Genomic DNA, 22,266 nt, shown 5'->3' with positions numbered 1-22,266 from the left:
AAGTAGTAGCAGTAACTGGTACTCCTACTAGTCTTATACTGTTTCCTTTCTGATTAGCGTTGGGGACTGTTTTGCTGTGTGTGTGTATGCTGTATGTCTCTCCCTTTCTTTCTGGCTGTAATTTTCCAGTTAGCACTGGAGTCTCCTGATTTGTGTCTGTGATCCTTTCTCAGGCAGTCCTGACTGGCTTTATGCAGGAAAAGTCCTTGGAAATCTACTGCACCAGCTTCTCTGAGCAAAAGTGTCTGGGAGTTCTCCAAGGTTTTAACCTCGAGAGGATTACAGTAAGTTGGATTTATGTTTTGAAGTGCAACTTAGTTGTTACAGGCGATAACAAGCTTCTGGAGTGATACAACAATTTCCATACAAGTCCCTACCATTGGTCTGCATAGCATTTTTGCTGCTGACAGTATGCTCACACTTCGATTTCTTCTTAGGATGTTATTCTAGCATGTGGTGGAGGTGTCTTAAAATGACAAGCAGAATCAAACTGTTGAGAGCCTACATATAATTATTGAAGTGGGCCATTCTGCTGCTACTAATAATGGTCTGAAATTCACTTGTCATGTGGGATTCATAGTGCTTTTTATGTCCTGCCCCAGATGCTTGGTCTTATAATAAACTGTCGTTTGGCTAGTACTGTGTGATTTAAGAAAAAGCTAAAATGCAAAATTCTATTTTACTCGCTGTTTTCTTCATGCTAGAAAAGCAGAGACTGCAGAGCAAAGTTTGAGAAGCTTCCTGCATAGGCAGATTTCCTTTCTGGAAGGATGCATTACTTTAGATTAACTGGAAAAGAGCTTTAGAAGTTTCTGTGTCCTTTTCTTCTGGAGAGGGATTTTTTTGCAGTTACTGAAATTAAATTAGTTTCCAAGTATATGTGTGGTGGTGGTGTTGTGTTTGTTTGGTTCTCTGTTGTTTGTTTTTTTTAAATCCCGCACCTTCAGGTAGAAGAATCTATTTGATTGAGTTATAAGGTGCAGTAGACTTTGTTGATATTCAGATCTATATTTCTCTAGTTATGAGGGATTTATGTGACTTAATGTAGTAAGGTTGTGAGATTTAAATTTGCCATAATGGCGTTCATTTGATCATACTGTGAAAGTATAATCTTTTCTATAACTTTCAACTGCTAAATACAATTTTTTTCTAAAGTACCCTGTAGAAGATGTCACAGTCTATTAGGGTTACTGGAGCAATTTCTGGCTCTGAAAATTGTTGCTCTAATGGTGGAGCTGCAACACATAGCCTTGTGCTAGTGCTGGGCTTTTTTGGGGGTTTTGGGAGAGTGGTGGGGCCAGGGAGGGTGTTTTCATCTAATTCCTTTTAAACTATTATTAAACTTTTCTTTCTGCAAGCAGTTGCTTATGCCACCTGGATTCATATATGATGAAATTTACTTTTAATGGGTTGTATGTTTGCATCAATAGGGAGGTTGAAGAGAATATCAGTCTCTAAATGAGACTTTGGATTGCTCTTTAACATAAGGCCCTTAAAGCCTCAATCTACTTACATTCTACATGCTGCCTAGAACTCCTATTTGGGGAGAGAGACCAGAGGAACGGTTACTTCCTTGCTGTATGTTTTGTGCATATCCATATTAAGATTCTGTACAGTGAAGTATAAGAAGAGCTACCCTGTCACTGTTCTTTATTCCTGGGATGGCCCAACACCAAACTACACTAGCCTTATTTTAATGAGTAGCTGACAGGCAGGGAGAAATGTGCTATTTACAGCCATCAGGATGGCTTGAATGCATTGTGGAGCTCTGCATTGGATGCAGACAATAGAAGTGATGGGAACAAAAGAACTGGCAACAAAACGGATGCCAAACTATTTGGATAGTAGGCCTGGGAGATACATTTATCTATAATAGCAATGATTTAAATAGTTTCAGCTCTTTTTCCCTGGACAGCATAATAGCTCTGCAAAGTCGTCATTCATTTTTAAGTGGGAAGTACTTCTGAAGAACATGCTGTAACTGTTTTGGGTTTTGTGGAGAAGCAAGGCTTTAGTGATGACTGAGTGTGTGAAGCAAAGAGAATTCAGGTGTTTCAAGCAATGATGTTTCATGCTGTTGTTTGGGAGATGGACGAACAGAAGAGTTTTGATTCTCTTGAACAGGGGATCAAGGGTCTAGTGTGAAGGTTCAGTGTTAAGGTTTCAGCCTGTTGGACAGAGGCAAAATATTGTATGTGGACCAATCTGAAATGAAGCAGGAGTTGGGAGCTAAAGTTTGTAGGCAAGAAGGCTGAAGTTTCTAGCTCCTAGCTCCTGTTGCCTGGCATGGAAGTAAAATACTGTTGGTAAGATGATTAAGAACTCTTTCTCAAGGAACAACATTTTTTTTTAATGACTGCAAAGTTCTCAACAACATATATAAAATAAGAAAAAAGTTTACTTCCTTCAGGTGATGAGTACAGGAGACACCAGTAATCCAGGCACTGCAAGCACCTGCAATAAGGTACAGCAGTACTGACACAGGAGGGGGAAAAAAGTTTACTCTGACTTGTGTCTGGTATAAATTGGTTACTCTTCATTTTTCAAGAAGCAGTCAGTTTTGTAATTGGCTCTTCTACAGCTATGGGACTTTTCTGGATTTGGAAGGGGACACAGACCTATGCAAGCTATAATTTCTTTCCTCAAAGTAGAAACCAGCCCTCACTTTGTGTATGGTTACCTGGAGGTGACAGAGAAGAAAGAGGTAAAAGGCAGTTTTCCCACTGAGGCCAGTCTATCTGGAAAATATAATAGGAGGCCAGTCTATCTGGAAAATATAATAGGAGATAAGTGGCCAACTTCACACTGTCTTGATGCCACCATGCTGCGGGAGGGTGAATAAAGCTTTTCCAAGCTCCCTTAACACTTGAGGCAGGCAATATGGGGGACCATATCCCAGTAGAAGCAGAGCACGGACCAGGCAATAGCTTGTTTGATTGCCTTGTCATGTAGTCAGTGCAGTCAGCATTGTAGACGCCCCATGTGGAGCATAACTGTGTTTGCCTGTTTATTGAGTCTTCCTGCCTCACTCCAGGGACAGTCTGAAACCTTTTTTAAAAAAGAAAATCTGTAATAGTTATTCATGATCATCAGTGGCATTTAGGCTCGTTGCTTTTCATCCTCTTCCCTGCCTCCCCCTCTGCAGTGAATCACAGAAGGACTGTTTTTCTTAGTCATTAACTGTAGGTGTTAGCACACCCTAGTGCAGGCAGCTCAGGAGGAAAATTTAGCAGACAGCTGTCTGGCAATTTGGAATCAAATCAGAAGTACATTTGTGGATTTGAACAAACAAATGATTCTTTGTAAACAAAAAGAATATATGTAGCAACTGCAAGATTCTTCTTCTACAAATATGAAGTACAGTTAGTTCGATGTATACATTATTAGAAGGGGAGGTGGTTATAACCTGGCCCCACCTCACAGTGAAATATTGTGATACTTTTTTTTCCTTTGTGATACCCATTTTTGATATTCATCTCACAGATGCTCTTTGGTATTGGGCTTTTATTTTGAGCTGTAGAACTCCATTTTGGCTTCTGACCATGGCTTGTGTATCCACGGAGAGTTATTCTGAAATAAGTTTTGTGCTTTAAATTCACATCTTAACCTTCGTTCAAATGAACTTTAAGTGCAGGTACAAAAGCCTTTAGGAACAAAGTTACCACTCAAGAAAATTTAGTAGATTATATTATATAATTAAATTTGGAGTTTATGTATCTGAGGCCAGTGCCAACTCGCTATGTGCTTGTAAGAACTGACGCAATATTGATGAGTGGGACAGAGGACAGATTCCGTGCTGGTCTTATCTTCTTTGATTTTCTGGATCAAGTGTTTTTACTACTTCTCCAGCTTTCCAAAGGACTGGAACAAACACTTAAAAGATGATCTAATTATTTTTTAAAGTGGAAAATCCAAGAAATCTAAAGGAAAAAAAACCCTAAACATTGAACTGTCCCATAAAGACTTAGCCTTATTACAGATCACTTTGTATTCTATCTCATGCTTTCCTATGCTATTTTTATATTTGCTATATGGTAATTGGATTTAAAGATGTAGGAGCAAATACTAATCTGTTCATGAAGAATGTGGAAAATGCCTGGTATCATAAACCAAGGAGCTGATATACTATCCTTATGCTGATACAAAGACTTAAATCACTCACCGGTGTTGGATGGCAGGAAGTACAATTAACTTTGTAGAGTAAGCTTTACTTTTGCCGTAATCTTACTTAATATAACAATACAAATGTTGAGATACTTTGAGACCCTGCCTTTGGCCACTTGAGTTGAGAGGGAAATATTAGCATAAAAAAGACTTTCTGGATGAGGCTTTTCTTTTATCTAGGCTTTTGGGTAAGCCCCAAAACTATCATGGCGATATGCTGAGTGTCCAAAACTGGCAGGAAAGTTTAGAGAGTGGTGTTATATAGCGGGGATGCTGACCTCAGGTGAGACAACATGCATGTTGGCTTTTTTCTTCTTCCTTGCTATGATTCAATGGGTAACTATGAAGAAGCTGGTTAGAGTGGTTAAAACTGATCACGGGCTTCCAGAATTGCCTGGAATACTAAAAAATACCCACCTGGTTAGATTAGCTGAAGAAATATGACTGATAATGATATTGTAAGCTAAACACCTCGTTTGAAAACAGAGAGAACTGTGAGACCTAAGCATGTGAAGAGTGTCCCAGTGCCTGCAAAACATGGATCAGAGATCCATCTGGCTCAGGTGTTACATAATTCTGTAGGTCTTGGTGTTGCAAACATGAGTAAGTTTTTTGTTTCTCCCAATCACAGATTAAAGTACAATATAAAATGGAAACATTATTTTCATGCCTCTGAGGTAATGGGAATAAATAAATAAATAAAGACTATGGTAATGACTGTTCAGCTATAAAGATCAGAGGAAAACAGAGAAGCAGAGTGGCTGGGTGAAGTTGCAGGTGTCTCAGAACTGACAGTGAAAAGTCACCTGGGAAGCTAATAAGGTGAGTAATATTTTTTTGTGTGTTCTGTGGAGATTTCTGTTTTCCTGTGGTAGATGTGTATTCTAACCAGTCATATAATGGGATTTCAGTCAGTGGAACATCCCAGATATGCAGACCTGTTACTGACAGTAAAGCCTTTGACACTTTCCTTCAGCATTCTCCTGGAGAAGCTGACTGCTCATGGTTTGAATGGGTGCACTCTTCGCTGGATGGCCGGGCCCAGAGGGTTGTGGTGAATGGAGTTAAATCCAACTGGTGGCCGGTCACAAGTGGTGTTCGCCAGGGCTCGATACTGGGGTTGGTCTTGTTTAATATCTTTATCGATGATCTGGACGAGGGGATCAAGTGCACCCTCAGTAAGTTTGCAGATGACACCAAGTTGGGCGGGTATGTTGATCTGCTCGAGGGTAGGAAGGCTCTGCAGAGGGATCTGCCAGACTGGATCGATGGGCCCAGGCCAATTGTATGAGGCTCAACAAGGCCAAGTGCCGGGTCCTGCACTTGGGTCACAACAACCCCATGCAACGCTACAGGCTTGGGGACGAGTGGCTGGAAAGCTGCCTGGCAGAAAAGGACTTGGGGGTGTTGTTCGACAGCCAGCTGAATATGTTTATGAGTTTTATAGTTATAGAAATGCTTTATAGTTTTTTGTTTTATTTTTTAAAATTTTCTGGCAGGTAAAATTTTGAGGGTACCTAAAATTCTCTAACTAAACCTGCCAAATATGATTACTGAAACTCATGGGCCCAACCATTGCCAAAAAATCTATAACTGATTAACTGAAATGCAGCTATTTTAGGTGTGAATCTTGGGTCAGGAGAAAGTCTGTGCCTTCTCTTTTTACCTTTGGTAATTGTTTTATGTACTTTTTACATGTTTATGAGCAGCTCTTTCAAAATTGTTTTTATTATGCATACAAGCAATGGATAGTCTTTAAAGGTGAAATTCTGGATCAAAATGGACAATCTTCTTGTAGTCCTGTTCACATCAAAACCATATGCAAGCTCACTTTACTAGATCTTAATTTTATTTTCTGTGCTTCTTAGATTGACAGAGAAAAAACTGGCACAGTATGTAAGTGACACCCAATAATACGTCTGAGAACCAGTACTCTTTTTGCTAGGATAGCTTTACATACAAGCCAAATAATTGTCTCTGGAGAAAAAAAGAATCTGAGAGGCTATAGTGCTGGTTTGTCTGTTTGCTCAATTGAAAAGATTGTTGAATGTGTGCTGCTGTGGCCTAAATTCTTGGATACTAAGAAATCCAAACCTGTTCTAGAGGTAACTTTTGTGATTGGTGAAGACATTATGAGGGCACTCCTGGCAGTGAGTTAAACAGCTGAATAAGACAATACAACTTCAACCAAATGTTCTATTTCTCTCTTCTCGCCTCTGTTTCAGATGTCATCTCTACCAAGGCGGGTGAAATCTGGAGCCAAAGCCCTTACATCAGAAGATGATGAACTACCTTCATTTCTTAATTTGTAAGATTACTTTTTTCCTTAGGATTTTTTTTTAAAGGTTTATGCTAAGCATGAGCAATTGCATAAGAACAACACTCAGTTTCTGAGAGGTTGATTAAAAAGTTTTACTGCACAAAACTTCAATTATAAAACACAAATTACCTTCTCTGCTTCATGCTCCCAGTGAAGATAGGGTGTAACTGAACTGCCAGTTGTCCAAACAGAATCAGGTATGTACGCATCCCATGACCAACTTCAGGAAAGGTTGGTAAATTGTTCCAGCCATTGGCTTTGCAACAGCATGAAAGACCTGTATTTGTTGAGTCTGCCTACCTTTCTGTTCATTTTTCCTGTTCGCTTCCTTTCATGTCAGAAAATGCTGACTGGCTTGCTTATCTATTTTTTTTTATTCTTCTCAAAAGCAGTATTGTTTACTCATTTGTTTTTCAGGAGCTCTGAATCAGAGGAGGAAGAGGAGGAGTGGGAGCCAAAAAGCAAAATCACCAAGAGACCTCGGTTGCCAAAGAAAAATGAGGCAAAAACTAAAAAAGCTGCTGCTCCACGGTCAGCTGTGGTCAGGAAAAAGGTCAAGAAGGTAGCAATAAAAGAGGAAATGGTGAGTATCTCTAAGCAAGAGACATTTTATTACTGTGGTTGGCAAGTAACATGAGCAGAGTTTTTCCAACTCTGGTTCACTTCATTGCCTGAATCTGATCAGCTCATCTGATTTCACTGTTACTGAGAATATTCAGTAAGTTAGATAAACATGACTTTCTTATGTATTTAGGTATCCCAGATCTAAGGGCCCTGCTTTAAAATTTTGGCCAATGATAATGAAACATGGTTTTTCCTGGAGATCTTTCAACAACAAAAATAAAGAAATAAATACCTCTATTCTTTCTGTAATGAAAACTAAACACTAATATCTCTGGTTTCTGTGTTGCACCTTTGATGTCTTCTACCTTTTCACCAGCTGGGTAGCACAACAAAAAGGCCTGTACTTACGTTTCCTTGCATGGCTGTTCGAGCCAGTAAGGATCCCAGTTTTAATATGATGAATGTAAAATACACTTCAATAGAAGTTAGTTACTTCTGTCAAAGATTAACATCAGAGATCACGTCATGACAGAAGCCAGTCGTTCTGGTTCACACTGATGTTTCTGAATGTTTTGACATATGTGGCATATTGAGAAATCCAGTCTTGGACTCTGAAGAAGGTCTCTGGGGAAATTTGGGAAAGAAAGTGTGGCTTGTTCAAGGTTAAACAATATCTTAGACCAAATCTCAGTTCCAGTTCCCATGCTGCACCTAACACCTCATTAGAAGAGTGCTTCGCTGCACTGCTGTTCCCTGTTTCGTTGAGATGAGTGGAGGCAAGGACTGTAGGCCAGTGTCTTCTGAAGGAGAGCCCAATTAAAGTCTTTCCAGAACAATTTTATTCGATCTTTTTAACTCACGGTTCTGCTGGGTATGTTTGTGTCTTTTCCTCCATGTAAGATGTATTTCAGGTTACTTGATTTCTGGCTTGGCATTTCCCTGCCAGACCGAGACATCTCTTGGGAAAATGATGTCTAGTATCAAGTCTTGCTAGGTTTTAATGCAAATGTTGAACCAGTTTGTAACAGTCAATGCTTAATATGGTTTCAATGGTTTTTTGGCAGGATGTATCCTTGCCTATTGCTCCTGCAGAAGATAGTAGAATGCAACTTATAAAACCTAAGGAAGAAGATGTAGGCACTAAACCAAAAACTTTAAATCAAAAGCCAGAAGTGCTGAAAAAAATGGAAATAAATTCATTCCAAGGGAACGATGTAAAGAGTTTGGAGAGTGATGAAAAACCCTCAACAAGCGTTCCTGTAGTGGGAAATCAAGTGAAACATGAGAAATCTGAGGAGGATTTTGCATTTGATGAACCACCCTTTAAAAAGATTAAGTCAACTATGTGTCCTGAAGGAAAGCCAGTAAAAAATCTGGGAGGCAACAAAGTAAAGGAAGAATTTGAAATGAACTGGGATATTGTACAGGTATGAGATCTTTTCCTTTTCTGAAGTGTCAGTGAAACCATTTCCTACATAATTAGCACTTAGATTCTAACATACAGTTGAGTCCTCTTGGCATCAGTTGGAGTGTCAGAGAATCATTGTGCTGTTAAGTAGTCATTTAACCTCTGCTTAAATTGTCATAATACATGTATAAATATAAATGTTGGTTGGTAACTGTTAAAAGTTCAAACTTTAATATTATTCAAATATCTGTGACTTAGGCAGTCCTTAGTATAAAGCTAGCACGTTAACAGTTTGCACATTTCTTCTGTCTCAGCACATGGGGTTTTTTGTGCATATAGCCAACTGAAACTCCTACAGGAAGGCGTGCTGAAAGATTTGGGATGTCTGTGTGCATAGTTTCGGAATTTAAGATCTAGTGTGGATTTTTTAATTGTAGCGACTCATTTGAGAGTGTGTATCAATTTACAGTACCATCAAGGAGGAGGTTGCATTCTTGGAACAACAGTGACATCAAGGGAGATATCATCTTTGTTTTTGTAGCATGTTAACTTTGAAGCTGTTCAGATGAAGGCAGTTTTAGGATAGCTTCTGTTCTGGGAGGCTGGGTATGGTTATGGAAGATTTAAATATGAACAGAATGGGCATAGATTGGGTACATCCTATTCATCATCCTTAATATTGCCTGCTTAAGGAAGGTCTTCTAAAATATTCCTGGAAATGCAGATGGAGAATTTGATCTTTATGTATTGATGCACTAAAAGCAGTGAATATGATTGTGCGGGAGTTGTTATATTTTTAGGCTTCAGAGCAAAACTGTCGAAAGGCTTTTAAGTCAGCCCTCTATGGGAATAACTGTAGTGAAGTACAAACAGTGGTAGTTAAAATGTTGCTAAGCTAAGGTACTTAGATAATTTGTTGTCGATTCGGTATTAATACGCTATAACTTTATCTTTGGAAGGCCCAATTTGTACAAAATCATGTTTAACTTTGTGAGGCTTGGTTCATCTTGAAACCTTTAGTAATATCATGCTAGTTTCCAATTATTGGTGGAGTGGGAGTTGGATCAGCTTTGGGTTTGTGGGTTTCGTTTGTTTTGTTTAACCATGAGGTATGTTAGTGTTGGTTTTAAAAAAAGTTCCAAGTTTTCTGAGTTGCCATGTGGAGTCTGTTGTCTTTCTGTTCTTTTTTTTAATTGTTTGGGTTTTTTTCTGTTCCCAAGAGGCACTCCTTCCTGCATATTTTTTTTCCTGTACTTACAAGTTTCTGGAAACACTGGTTGCTGCATGTCTTTCTGAAGTACTGGGTGTGGTGGCTGGATGCATGGGAAGCCTGGCATCCTGTCTTAGAGGGGACTGTAGTCTCTGCTGGTCAGCATAATATTCTGAACTTTGAGTGAGAGGCTGTTTAAAGCAATCTATCACCTTCCTTAATTTTTTTTTTGTTTGTTTTTTCTTGTTTTTTTTTCTTGTGACAGGCCTTGTCAGAAATAACAAATGTTGAACCATGGGTATGTGCAAACTTAATTCGCCTCTTTCAAGAAGAAAACACAATTCCTTTTATTGCTCGGTATCGAAAAGAACTCATCAATAATCTGGAGGCTGATGCCTTGCGAGAAGTGCAGCAAACATTGGAAGAGCTACGGTAAGTAAGTTAATACAGACAGGTATCTGGGGGGAGGTAAGTAACAACTGGCTGCTGCTTCTGTGTTCCTGTTTTCGCATTTTGTACACACTGCAATTATAAAGGAACTCCTAAAGAAGAAAGTTTAAAACTGAGGTAATTATGCTTGATGCCTGTCTGGGTTTTTTACTCTAAGTAACAAGAAATCTAGCATTATTAATTGCCGAAGAAAAATTAAGATCTTAATCTTTCTGCAGTTTTAGTAGCTTACAGGTCCTGGAGATACCTAATCCAATTAGATGTAAACTGTGCCCTTAGAAAAAGAATCACTAAGAATCCCTTGACTCCCCACTTGGAACAGCAAAGCCTCTAGTGAAGAGCACTTCTTGAGATTGTAATGGATCAAGGGGGCGAGCTAAACCGTCACGGACCATTGCAGCAAAGAAATGATGAGCAAAGCCCACTGCAGGGGTGGATGAGACTGCTTTCACTACTCCTTGCTTTTGGGTGGCTGTGTGTTCTTGAGACGGCAAGGGAACAGACTTGCCAGATGTTCTGTCAACATAGTGTCTTCCTCCTTGTACTCCCTGGCTATCCCCTAGCAGGAGACTCTTTCCAAAGAAGGAAAGTGGCCTGAGATAGTTCTTGTCTGAACAAGTAATTTAAATTATAACAAAATACCTTTGCTGCCTGTGTATTGTTTGATGTTTTTGCTTAAAGCTACCACAAGATATTCTGATACAGTTTTGAACTAACTGGAGAAAGAGAGTAATAGTTAAAAACATTTTTTGGATTGTCATACTTCTTTTGTTGAGGATTAGCATGAGAAACAATCTTCAGGGGGTTGAGAGAGCTTCAGCAGTGTAACAAACAAGGTCACAATCAATAACCTTTTTAATCCGCCATGAAATGTGACTTAATATCAATCTCTTCGTTTTAGTACTGTTGCAAAGAAGACGCATACAATGATACAGAAGTTGAAGAAAGAAGGGAAATTATCTGGATGCCTTTTAACAGCATTATTAAATTGCAGAACTTTGGAAGAATTAGACCATGTGGTCAGTACACTAGTCTTTTTCAGATCATCCTTAGTTTAAATGTAATCTTGCTTAACTAAATAGTGCATAATGCAAAGTACATAGCATGACTGAAATACTTCCTTGACTTTTAATAACTGTATTTTTTGTTTGTTTGTTTTAAGTCTGCACCTTATAAAACTGGGAGTAAAGGCACCAAAGCCCAGAGGGCCAAGCAGCTGGGATTAGAACCTGCTGCTCTCTCACTTCTGCAGAATCCTATGGAACTCAATCTCTTTTCTTACATTAGACCTAATACCAAAGGTAAGTACTCTGCTTCTATGAGCAGTAATGTCTTAAATGCCTGAAAAGGTTTTAAAAGGGAAATTATCTTAATTGTTCTGATGTTGCATTATGCAACTACTTTAAAGTCCACAGTTCTTTTAGCAGCATGTGGTAGAGTTTAAATTTAATGTCATGGCTCCCAAACCTTTCCTGTGCTGTAAATAGTAGTAATTCTGGTATACCAAGAGACAGAAGTCTGGAGATGTTAAGAGTATAGTTGACATCTGTATTTACTGGTAAGAGAGAGGGAACTGCACCGCACACTTAAGACCTCTTTATGGTTCTACTCTAACTTGATTTGTTTACTGAAGATTCAATGCTGATTGTATAAGGGGCTTATGCTCATACTTATTACTGAAGTAAATGTGACCCATCAAAGCACATCTTAGTAAAAACAGCCCTTGGTGACTGGGAGTGAGCAGGAGAGAGTTTTTGCTATTGAATGACAGTAAGGGTTGGAGAAGATGTAGTCTCTGGAATTTGAGTAGGAACTTTAACGATATGATTGTCACACACAGACTGCAGAATTGTGTTTCTTTGTGAATGCAGTTATGGGTGAATCTGTAGGGGGCAATCTCTGACAATAAAATATGAAGATTGCTGCAGCCTTCTGTATGGTGTTAAAATTGAGAAGTGCTTTTCTTCTCTGCCCCAACATTTATTTTTGAATTTTAACATAAAAGTGCTGAACCTACTGGTGAGGCTGACTCTTACTCTTCCCACTTCTGTTGTTCTTTTATTTTATTTCAATATTGCTTATAAAATGATCCTAACTTTTCATTGAAAAACAGTTACCAAATATTCTGATATTTTAATTTCTGCATTTTAGCATGTCATTATTTCATACAGCAGTATATTGCAACCACGTATCTGACTATTCCGGCAGAGTCTAAAGAGCCAAATTAAAATATTCACGGTGAAAGTTCAAATAAATTTATTCAGAAGAGAGTGCTATTCACAGCATAAACACTTCAATTTTAGAATTGATACACCTATTTTCAGTTTTTTGCTAAAAACAATGTTGCTTAGGTTTATATAATGGTTACCATTTGAAAGGCGTATCAGAAACTACATACATACATGAACTGGGTCACTTTTATCAACTCAGGAGCCAGGCTGACAACCTATATACAGTTTGAGATCAGAGTGAATATCTGTGAAAGGGATGAGCCATTTGCTGTGCAGAAAAGTTTTCATCAAATCTTAATATTCAGTTATTTTAAATTCTCAGTGTTTTTAAACTTATACTAAAAATAAACTGAAATAAAAACAGCAGTTCATGTATCAAAGCCAGATATTTGAAAGTTGTGGAAGTAGGCTCACCAGAAAATTTTGTTCTTCCTTTTACTTGTATGCATGGTCCAATATTTCTCTAATTAAACAAGAATGTGCTGTTTTTACAATGGACACAGTTAATGCCCATATGAGTGGTGCTTGTTGAATGGGAACTTTTTGATTATTTCTTTAATCCTGATTGGTTTTGGTCTGTTCTATCTCATTCAAATTCTGTGCTAGAGTTAAAATGATGTCGCTGTGTACGCTTCTGGTACTTGAGTGTCTCGTAATAATTCATATTCATTATAATGCATGTTTTATAATTCCCTTATCTTTGTATTCTGTTGTTACATTACTTATACCACACGAAACACTAACTCACAGAATCATAAGGTTGGAAAAGACCTGTAAGATCATCAAGTCCAACCATAAAAAAAAAAACCCACAAAAAAAACCACCCACAAAACACCACAACCCACACCAAAACAACCCACGCACACCACACAGCACCATGCCCATCAAGCCACATCCCACAATGCCATATCTACACGCTCCTTGAATACCTCCAGGGAGGGTGACTCCACTACCTCCCTGGGCAGCCTGTTCCAGTGTTTCACCACTCTCTCAGTAAAGAACTTTTTCCTAATATCCAGTCTGAATCTCCCCTGGCGCAAATTGAGGCCATTTCCTCTAGTCCTGTCACTTGTCACTTGGGAGAAGAGACCCACACCCACCTCTCTGCAACCCCCTTTCAGGTAATTGTAGAGAGCAATAAGGTCTCCCCTCAGCCTCCTCTTCTCCAGACTGAACAACCCCAGTTCCCTCAGCCGCTCCTCATCAGACTTGTGCTCCAGACCCCTCACCAGCTTCGTCGCCCTTCTCTGGACACGCTCCAGCACCTCAATGTCCTTCTTGTAGTGAGGGGCCCAAAACTGAACACAGGATTTGAGGTGCGGCCTCACCAGTGCTGAGTACAGGGGCACGATCACCTCCCTACTCCTGCTGGCAGCACTATTTCTGATAGAGGCCAGGATGCCGTTGGCCTTCTTGGCCACCTGGGCACACTGCTGGCTCATATTCAGCCGGCTGTCGATCAACACCCCCAGGTCCTTTTCTGTGGGGGAGCTTTCCGGCCGCTCGTCCCCAAGCCTGTAGCGTTGCCTGGGGTTGTTGTGGCCGAAGTGTAGAACCCGGCATTTGGCCTTATTGAACTTCATCCAATTGGCCTGGGCCCATCGATCCAGACTGTCCAGATCCCTCTGCAGAGCCTTCCTACCCTCCAGCAGATCAACACAACCGCGCAACTTGGTGTCATCTGCAAACTTGCTGAGGGAGCACTCTATCCCCTCATCCAGATCATCAATAAAGATATTAAATAAGACCGGTCCCAAAACCGAGCCCTGGGGGACTCCGCTTGTGACCGGCTGCCAACTGGATTTCACCCCATTCACTATCACTCTCTGGGCTCGGCCATCCAGACAGTTTTTAACCCAGCAAAGAGTGTACCTGTCTAAACCACGAGTCGTCAGCTTCTCCAGGAGAATACTGTAGGGAACAGTGTCAAAGGCTTTGCTGAAGTCCAGGTAGACAACATCCACAGCCTTCCCCTCATCCACTAAGGCGGGTCACCTGGTCATAGAAGGAGATCAGGTTGGTCAAGCAGGACCTGCCCTTCATGAACCCGTGCTGGCTGGGCCTGATCCCTTGGTTGTCCTGCACAAGCCCTGTGAGCGCCCTCAAGATGAGCCTCTCCATAATCTTCCCCGGCACCGAGGTCAGGCTGACAGGCCTGTAGTTCCCCAGATCCTCCTTCCGGCCCTTCTTGTAGATGAGTGACACATTGGCAATCCTCCAGTTGTCCGGGACCTCCCCAACTCATAGATGTAAAGAGCCAAATTCCACAACTTCTAATCAGTGCAGGCATTTAATAACATATTCTTGTTCTCATACTTTTATTTTTCTTTCTGGCAGGTAAGTTTAACTTCCACTTTTTAAAAAAGGGCAAGATTAATTTTTTATAGTGTGTAACTCTACAGCCCATTCAGAAGCAGGGTTCTGGATTCAATAACAATATTAGTTATTAGAGCTATGCAGTTTTTTAAAATGGTGTTAATAAAGCTCTTCCCAAGATATTGATAGTCCATCAGACAGCAGAGTGAAAAATAATGTGCATTGAAGGAGACAGCTAATCCTGCATCTGCCAACTCTAGGATTCTTGCTTTTTGCTCTGAAGCATTTGTTAATGACTGTTGCTAGAAACAGGGTTAGATATATTGATTTTAAAATACAAGGTGGAAGTTTTATTTCATTACCTTCTGGTCCTGGTCCAGTTCAGCCGCTGTGCTAAGGAGGATGCTGTGCCGCCTCCTCTGGTCTTTTGAAGTGAGGGATGGTTCCGTGTGTTGGAAAGCTGAATGATTCTGTTATCAGCTCTCTAGAATACTTTGTATATGGAGACATTTTATAACTTCATTGTTTGAACAGTGTTTCATGGGAGAGGATGAGGGTACCCTGGCCTCAGAATTGTCACTGTGCAAACTCCTGCTACAAACCAGTGGAAATATGAAACCATTACACAGAGAAAGGACAGGCTTGCCTGCAAAAAATTTTAGGCAGTTTCTGTATCAGTAGCAAAATGTGTAAACTTGTGCTGTGATTACTCATTTTATTATAACTGCAAAAATTATACTTGAATATCCAATTTTTACTGTTGTAAATAATTAATTTGCATCGTAAATGTCAAGATCTGTTAGCATCAAAGTCACAAAATTATTATTATTTTTCTCTCAATGTCATTTTGATTTATGATACTGCATTGGTCACTTTAGGCTCATTAAAAATTGTTTCATATGTTTTGGAAAGGAAACTTTAGTTAAAAAAATTCTAATGAACTAGGATTCTTCATTGAAACTGCTGAAAATTAGTCAGATATATTGCATCAGTTTTCTTTCAGCTTGTGTATATTTTATTAGTGCTTGTGCAGTTGTGTAAAGTAATTTTTCATATTAGGGTTTTTTTTAATAACTTTTAAATGTTTTTTCTTCTAAGGACTTTCAACTATCCAGGAAGTAGAGGCTGGAGTACAGCATATTTTAGCCGACATATTTGCTAAAGATAAAGATACACTGGATTTTATCAGGAAATTGTAAGTTTGATTATTTTTTTATTTTCTAAATTTTCCTGGTTACATGGTAAGATTCAGTGTCCTAGTGTGCAGATATGCAATTCATTTTTTTTTAATGATGTGAAAAGTGTTACTGTGAGATTGCATTAGGTCTGTTCCTTCACTTGCTGGAGATGTTCTTTAGCCTTTCTGCCCGTCTGGCTATCAGTGGAGGAGAAATCTCCTGTGAGCGTGGCATGACACTGTGACTCCCAAAGACTGTTCCATATAGAGTGTATCTCCCTTGCAGTTAGTGATCTGTAAGGGAAAGTTTTCTCTCCTTGCACTTCCTTCAAGCTATGACTTTCCAGAGGTGTATCTGTTCCAATATTTGCTATTTATTTATTATTGCTCCAATATTTACTGCTTGACACCAGTGAGTGTAATTAGCATGCAGTGGTGGTTGATTTTGCCATTGGAAGACAATCAGGCAAGCAAATGTGACTGGTTTTAAAGCAGGAGTTACTGATCCTTTGACTGTTAGCTGACTTTAAGTTTTCTTACATTACATAATGACTTCAAGGTTACTTGTCATGTACGGGGGGGTTGATGTGATAGAGTAGTAGCTGCTTGTTGTTTTTTTTTTTCCTCTGTTGTCTACCATCTGGGACAGTACGGGATTATGAAAGAACAGATACCTTCTTAGGAACATGCAGTGTTGCTTTGAATCTGCTCAGTTCTGTTTAGTTGTCTTTTGTTTGCTGTTTATCGTGAGTAATGGCCAACTTCATCAAAAGGCTAGAGCACAGCAATGTGATAATTTCAATGACACGGTTGTTTTGTAAAGGCTGTGCTGTCATTACCAGACTATCACTGTCATTCTTTTGACCACTAGAAGCTCCTTACTTTGGTACACAGTGCTCTCCAGATATATCCTGTTGATCTAAAGTGTGTTGTATGCATAATAATCATGAAGAGGATTCAGGAAGCTACCTGTTTGGGATCCCTGTTACTCCTAAAAATAATGGAAAGTTTTATGAGTGTGAAGTGCTCAAAGCAAGAAATTAATTCTGAGGCTGGACAGATTCAAGAGAGATGTTGCATTTCTATAAAATAGATAACTGCTATAATTTTTTTGCAACTTCCCAAGATTTGTTGTGTGAAGTTGAACCAATAACTAACCAAATTGAAGTGCAGATGGTGGCTTTTGAGTATCCGTTCCCTTCAGGATAAGGGCTGTGTTCAGCTTTTTCTGAGGTCTGCTTGAATTTCTTTTCTTGGTATGTTCTAGTCAGTATGTGTTATGTCAGTCTCGGCATTAAGATATGTAATAGAGTTCTGCAGGTAATTGGGGTTAACATAACTTGTAACTGGGCAGACTCCAAAATTCATTTTTATTCAATACAAGCACTAATGACTTGTTACAAGCTTCATGCTAAAATGCCTTATTAACATTTGTTTCTTTTAATCAGATGTCAGCAAAGGTATATTTGTATCCAATCAGCCTTGGCAAAAGTGTCATCCAAAAGTGGAAATGAAAAAGATATTGATAAATTTCAACTGTACCATGAGTTTTCTTGTCATATAAAGAACATTCAGCATCATCAGGTACACCTACAGATTTGTATTTTTTTTCTTAGAATTTTAACTATAGCAAAGGTGGCTTTGCTTTTTAATTTTGTTGCTTAAAACTGTTTCTAAAAATACTTGATTTTTGCTTTTCAGTTATCAAAGGTAAGAGACTTTTGAATTCTTGAAATGCAGGACTAAGCAGATAATCTGTCTTAAGAAACTGAGCAGAGGACTGCTTATTCAGTATGTCTATTGTCTAATTAATTCTCATTAAACAAATATTTATAATCAGGTATTTCAGTACTGGTGTGATTTATTTTCAATGTATGTCATGCCCTCCCTCCCTTCCTACAGTGACAAGTGCGCAGCAAGTGTTACCAGGAGGGGGATAAAGGCTAAGCCTTTATGGTCTTATGGGGGTAAGATATAATATAATAATTTATGGTCTGTAGGGGTAAGACTGGGGCATTGCATAGTAGAGGAAGCTGCTTGGTTGGAGTGTAAGTATTTAATTGAAGCACACTTGGATGAACTTATTCTTTGTTTCTTTTGGATGTTTGCTGCAGCGCTGAGTCAGAATGGTCTGAGCCATTTGACACTAAACCTGTCAGGTGAAACTGGTGAGAAGTATCAGGGAAGGATCCAGAAAATTGAAATTGAAGGTGACCTACAAAAGCAGCTCTTGTCAGCAGCAACTTCATGTAAAAGTTGAACAATCAAAATAGAAAGGCTCAGGGGGAACATCCCATGCGCTACCCCAAAAACGGGTTTGTTTTCCGACTCATCAGTATTCCCTTCTGTGAAGCATCTTTGGTTATCCTAAGCTCCAAGCCTAGACCTATATGACTAGAAAAAGAAATGAGGGACAAAGCAAACTTACTAGCTGATGACTTGATAGCTAGGCTGCTCCTGTTACTGAAGTTCAAAGGCTGAAGTGTGATGCACTCAATGCAAAAAAAAAAAAAAAAAAAAAAAAAAAAACCAAACCCAACCCAAAACCCAAACCAAAATAAAAAAGGCTCTCTTAGCTGCTTCCAACCAGAAATGTCCTTTTCCTTTAGAAGGCTGCCTTATTCTACAGCAGAATGCTTTTCCTTTTATATCTATGATATGATCTCATTTTTTCTCTGCTTGCTATTTTAAAACAGTGTGATGTTTTGAATTAATAAAGGATTTTCTTGCATGTCTTGAAATGAATTTTACAAAAAATATTTCACAACATGTATGGGCTAATTTTAAACCTTCCCCCCCCCAATATGGGTGGTATTAGGTGAAAGACTAAATTACTACAAGTGATTTTAATGGACAGGCCTTCTGTAGATGTTTGAAGAGGTACCTGTAGTTGTGAACAATTACTGTATTCATCTCAGTAATTATTTGGTGAAAACTTGCTTCTAGAGAGTCTAGAAAAGTAAATAGAGTGAGCTAAGACTACTGTGGTGACATACCACGAAGGTTTGTAGATTCATCAGGAGATTAAGTGTTGTGCTGCATGGGTTTTTTGTTTGGGTGCTTTACTGTTGAACGAATACTTTGGCTGTCAAAGACTGTTCAGCTTTTCCTGCGCTTAGAGTGGTGAATACTGAGATATGCAACATGTATTAGGTGTACAAGTGTTTCCTGGGATGATGGTATGATTTACTTCTTGTCTGAGGCATCCTTTTTTTCTGTTTTACATAAGGAAAACTGTTGCTTAGGTAGAGCCAGGGCTGGAAACCAGATTTCCCAAACCTGGTCAGCACTCTGACCACATGGCTGCACTGTTTCTTATCCAGGATGTATCCTTAATTTGTCTGTTTGATGTTAAGATTAACTTGATCTGTTTTGGTTTATTTCTCCTTGTGTTTTCTTTATCTGCTGTTTCTTCCTTAAGCTTAAACCCTAGTATTGTACTTTCAAAAGTCTTTCTCATAGCCTTCAATTTCTTCATTACCCAAACTTACTACCCTGCTGGTGCAAATTACCATTTTTTTTATCTTTTATTTTCTTGGGTTATAACCATCCCTTTTAATACATGAAAGTATTTAGTTTCTCCTTCACTTAAGACTTTGAAGAAATACTTCTTTTCTGCATTCAAAAAGCTGGTTAAAAATGTGTTCTTGAATGTGTTTTGGGAGAGGTGTAGATGTCTTCAAGTGAAGAAATTATCTGATTTGGTTCAGGATTTTTGAAAGAAGCTTATACCTAAAAAAAGATATAGGGAAGCCTGAAACTCAGAGGGATTTATAAAATTTACTAATCCCTAGGACTGTAGGTTAAATAGCTGTGTTTGAAGAACACTTGCAAAATTCACTGTTTTGAAGACCTTCTCTACTCCTTTCATGACTGCGCCCAAACAAGTGTTCTCAATGTGCTTAGCTAGAGGTAAAAGTAGAAGTCAGCTTTAAATCACCTCTTTGCAGAGTTGCAAATAAAGGATTCCCTAAAATACTGCACTGAAACTGGTCATCACCTGAGTATGGATGTATGGATTATGCTTGTAATCTTAAAGGTCTGTGTACAGCCCTAACTCTGCTCTAGCTTACATGTAAGTAAAGGGGATGGGCAGTAGACTAGTATGTTACCTACAAAAGAATAAGCTGTGTCTTTATGACCAAAGCATTTGTAGCCATAAGCATGCCTTGCAGCATGTATTACAATGAGGTAAACTGGTGTACAGTAAGCTGCAGCTGGGTTCTGCGGTTCTGCAGCTGTCATTGCACACACTGTAGTTTGGAGTTACCTTCCGTGCCATTGTCACTTTGTGTGTTGAGACATGCTATGAAATAATCAGGACTGGTGTGGAGTTGGATTGTTTGACTGAAAAAGTTAAAATACTGAACCTGAAATGAGGAAAAAAAAAATACTTGTTTAAACAGCCTAACTCCAGATTTTGACATGATCAGATACCTGTGGGTGTTTCCAGCTGGAGCATTTTGCTGTCGGGAGGTTCAGCCACAGTTCCTTGCTTTGGCAGCAAGGAGAACCTGACTGGACTCTTAAGATGTAGTTGGGTAGCTATACCAACACTGTCATAACTAAGGGAAGAGTTTATTTGAATTTTTGACTAATTGTAAACAGTTCAGTGTTTGTGTATGCCTTGGGGCTGCTTTCCTCAATTTGGAGATGACTGAATTGGTGGGAGGAAAAGAATTCATGAATAAAGTGTAATGTTTGAGGGAAGTGCTCTATTTTCAATCTCATACTTAAAAAGGAATTGGAAATTAAAGTACTTAGCAAAATATACAAAACTTACTCAGTGAGTCTAAGTAAATCTGGAACGTGGAGAGTTGTGCAATGTGAAGGATGTTGTATTTTTCTGAGAAATAGAATAAGGTTTGATAAATCTTGTGACTAGATCAAATAATTGTTCTTGCTTTCTCTTAAAAATGCGCATTGTTTTTATTAACCCTTCCCCTGGATCTGTTCCAGTCTTGCATAAAAACAGTCTTTCTCTAGAACTGAAAGTTTGTGTCTAGAATAGCTGTATTTGAACCTGTTACTTAAAAAAAAAAACCCCCAAACAAACCCGCCTTTATTAACTTAGGGGGAGAAATTCAGTAATTACTTTCTTAATTGAGCATTTTCTGGATGATAATTCTTCTCTGAACGCATGTCACTTAGAACAGGATAGGCAGATTGTTTAAGAGTAAAAATGTAAAAAATATTAGTGACTGCAATACAGCTGGTTTAAGTTCAGGTGACTGACACATTCTGCGAACGGAGTGCCAGGAAACAAAAATGTGATGCAAATATTGACCCTGCTTACAGCATTCTGAATGATGACATTATAATTCTATCAGATACATTCTCTGTTGTGAGCATCATTTTGATTTCATTTTAGCTTGACATTTAACTTTCTCTCTTTTTTTTAAAATAAAATCAGAATAAACATGAAAGCATTTAATTTGTTAAAATGTGTCTTTCTAATCTCTACATGAAAACATTTGCTTTGGCAGTCAAGGTACCAGATGCTATAATATTTCACATACAATCTTTATTATTAGCTTTGTTGTTCAATGATATGTCAGGCCTGGTATGTCACAGGAGCAGTAAGGCTGAGGAATATAAATTGGTACTGTGTCCTGGAGTCATTTTAAACCATTGTATTTAACATATGTGACATGTCTGAGTTAGCTAGTGATTGAATTAAAGTTCATGATTGACACAGAATGCTCTGTTGTGACAGTGCTCAGGGCCTGCTACATACGGCAACATGTGTAGTCATACAGGAATGTCAACTTCTAGCAGATTTTTTTTATTTTTGTACTTTGAAGTATTTTGGAAGAAGCTGCTTCTAACTGTTGTTCTGTTTCTAAAATCTCCTGACCAGTGAGTTTTCTTAATAAATACTATAAGGATTGCTTCAGGTGAACACTCATCATCTTCATAGAAAGGTTAGAGTAGTAGATACCCACCAGTATCCTTCAGGATCCACCACTCACGTTGTGATCCTGGTTTTAAATGTAGAGCCACAGACTTCCTTTTAAAATAGAACTCTTTGTGCAGATAGCACATGTGCAACCAGAGTCAGCTTTAGATCATGAATATGCAGTTGTGTACACAAGACTCTGCCAGAAATATGTGCATGTATTTTAAGGCTGGAGCATTGATATTGATGTAAAGAGCGTATCTACAATATTTTCAGCTATTTATGAACTAGGTGTGAATAACTCAAAAATTCATCCTCTTTCAAATTTGGCTGATTACCTTTGTGTCACAAATTCTGATTCATAATTGATTTTAAATTTGGATTGATCTTGGGAAGCAAAATGAAGCCTGCAGGTTAGGACTAGCTTTTTCCCTTTCTGATCTCCAGTTCTGATTGGAATCACTTTTCAATTCATTTCTTGAGTTATAATTTGGGTTATTAAGCAAGATTGTTCTACCAACTAAATT

The 22,266-nt window shown here is 38.7% G+C and overlaps 1 protein-coding gene across 1 annotated transcript in view; it reads left to right on the top strand.

Moving 5' to 3' along the window:
• The first annotated feature begins 223 nt into the window (after window positions 1-223).
• Window positions 224-22,266, top strand: part of SRBD1 (S1 RNA binding domain 1) — a 131,994-nt gene continuing 109,951 nt past the window's right edge. The window contains exons 1-10 of the mRNA XM_059832486.1: window positions 224-284; window positions 4,796-4,986; window positions 6,390-6,472; window positions 6,902-7,067; window positions 8,113-8,475; window positions 9,932-10,098; window positions 11,018-11,135; window positions 11,279-11,417; window positions 15,762-15,858; window positions 17,289-17,424. Of these exons, the coding sequence (XP_059688469.1) occupies window positions 6,390-6,472; window positions 6,902-7,067; window positions 8,113-8,475; window positions 9,932-10,098; window positions 11,018-11,135; window positions 11,279-11,417; window positions 15,762-15,858; window positions 17,289-17,424 (1,269 nt within the window). The 5' untranslated portion in view covers window positions 224-284; window positions 4,796-4,986. The remainder of the gene's footprint in view (window positions 285-4,795; window positions 4,987-6,389; window positions 6,473-6,901; window positions 7,068-8,112; window positions 8,476-9,931; window positions 10,099-11,017; window positions 11,136-11,278; window positions 11,418-15,761; window positions 15,859-17,288; window positions 17,425-22,266) is intronic.

Source organism: Gavia stellata, chromosome 2, assembly GCF_030936135.1.
Source record: "Gavia stellata isolate bGavSte3 chromosome 2, bGavSte3.hap2, whole genome shotgun sequence".
Lineage (NCBI taxonomy): Eukaryota > Metazoa > Chordata > Aves > Gaviiformes > Gaviidae > Gavia > Gavia stellata.
The sequence above is the reverse complement of the archived record's forward strand: the minus strand, read 5'-3'. Positions and strand labels throughout refer to the sequence as shown.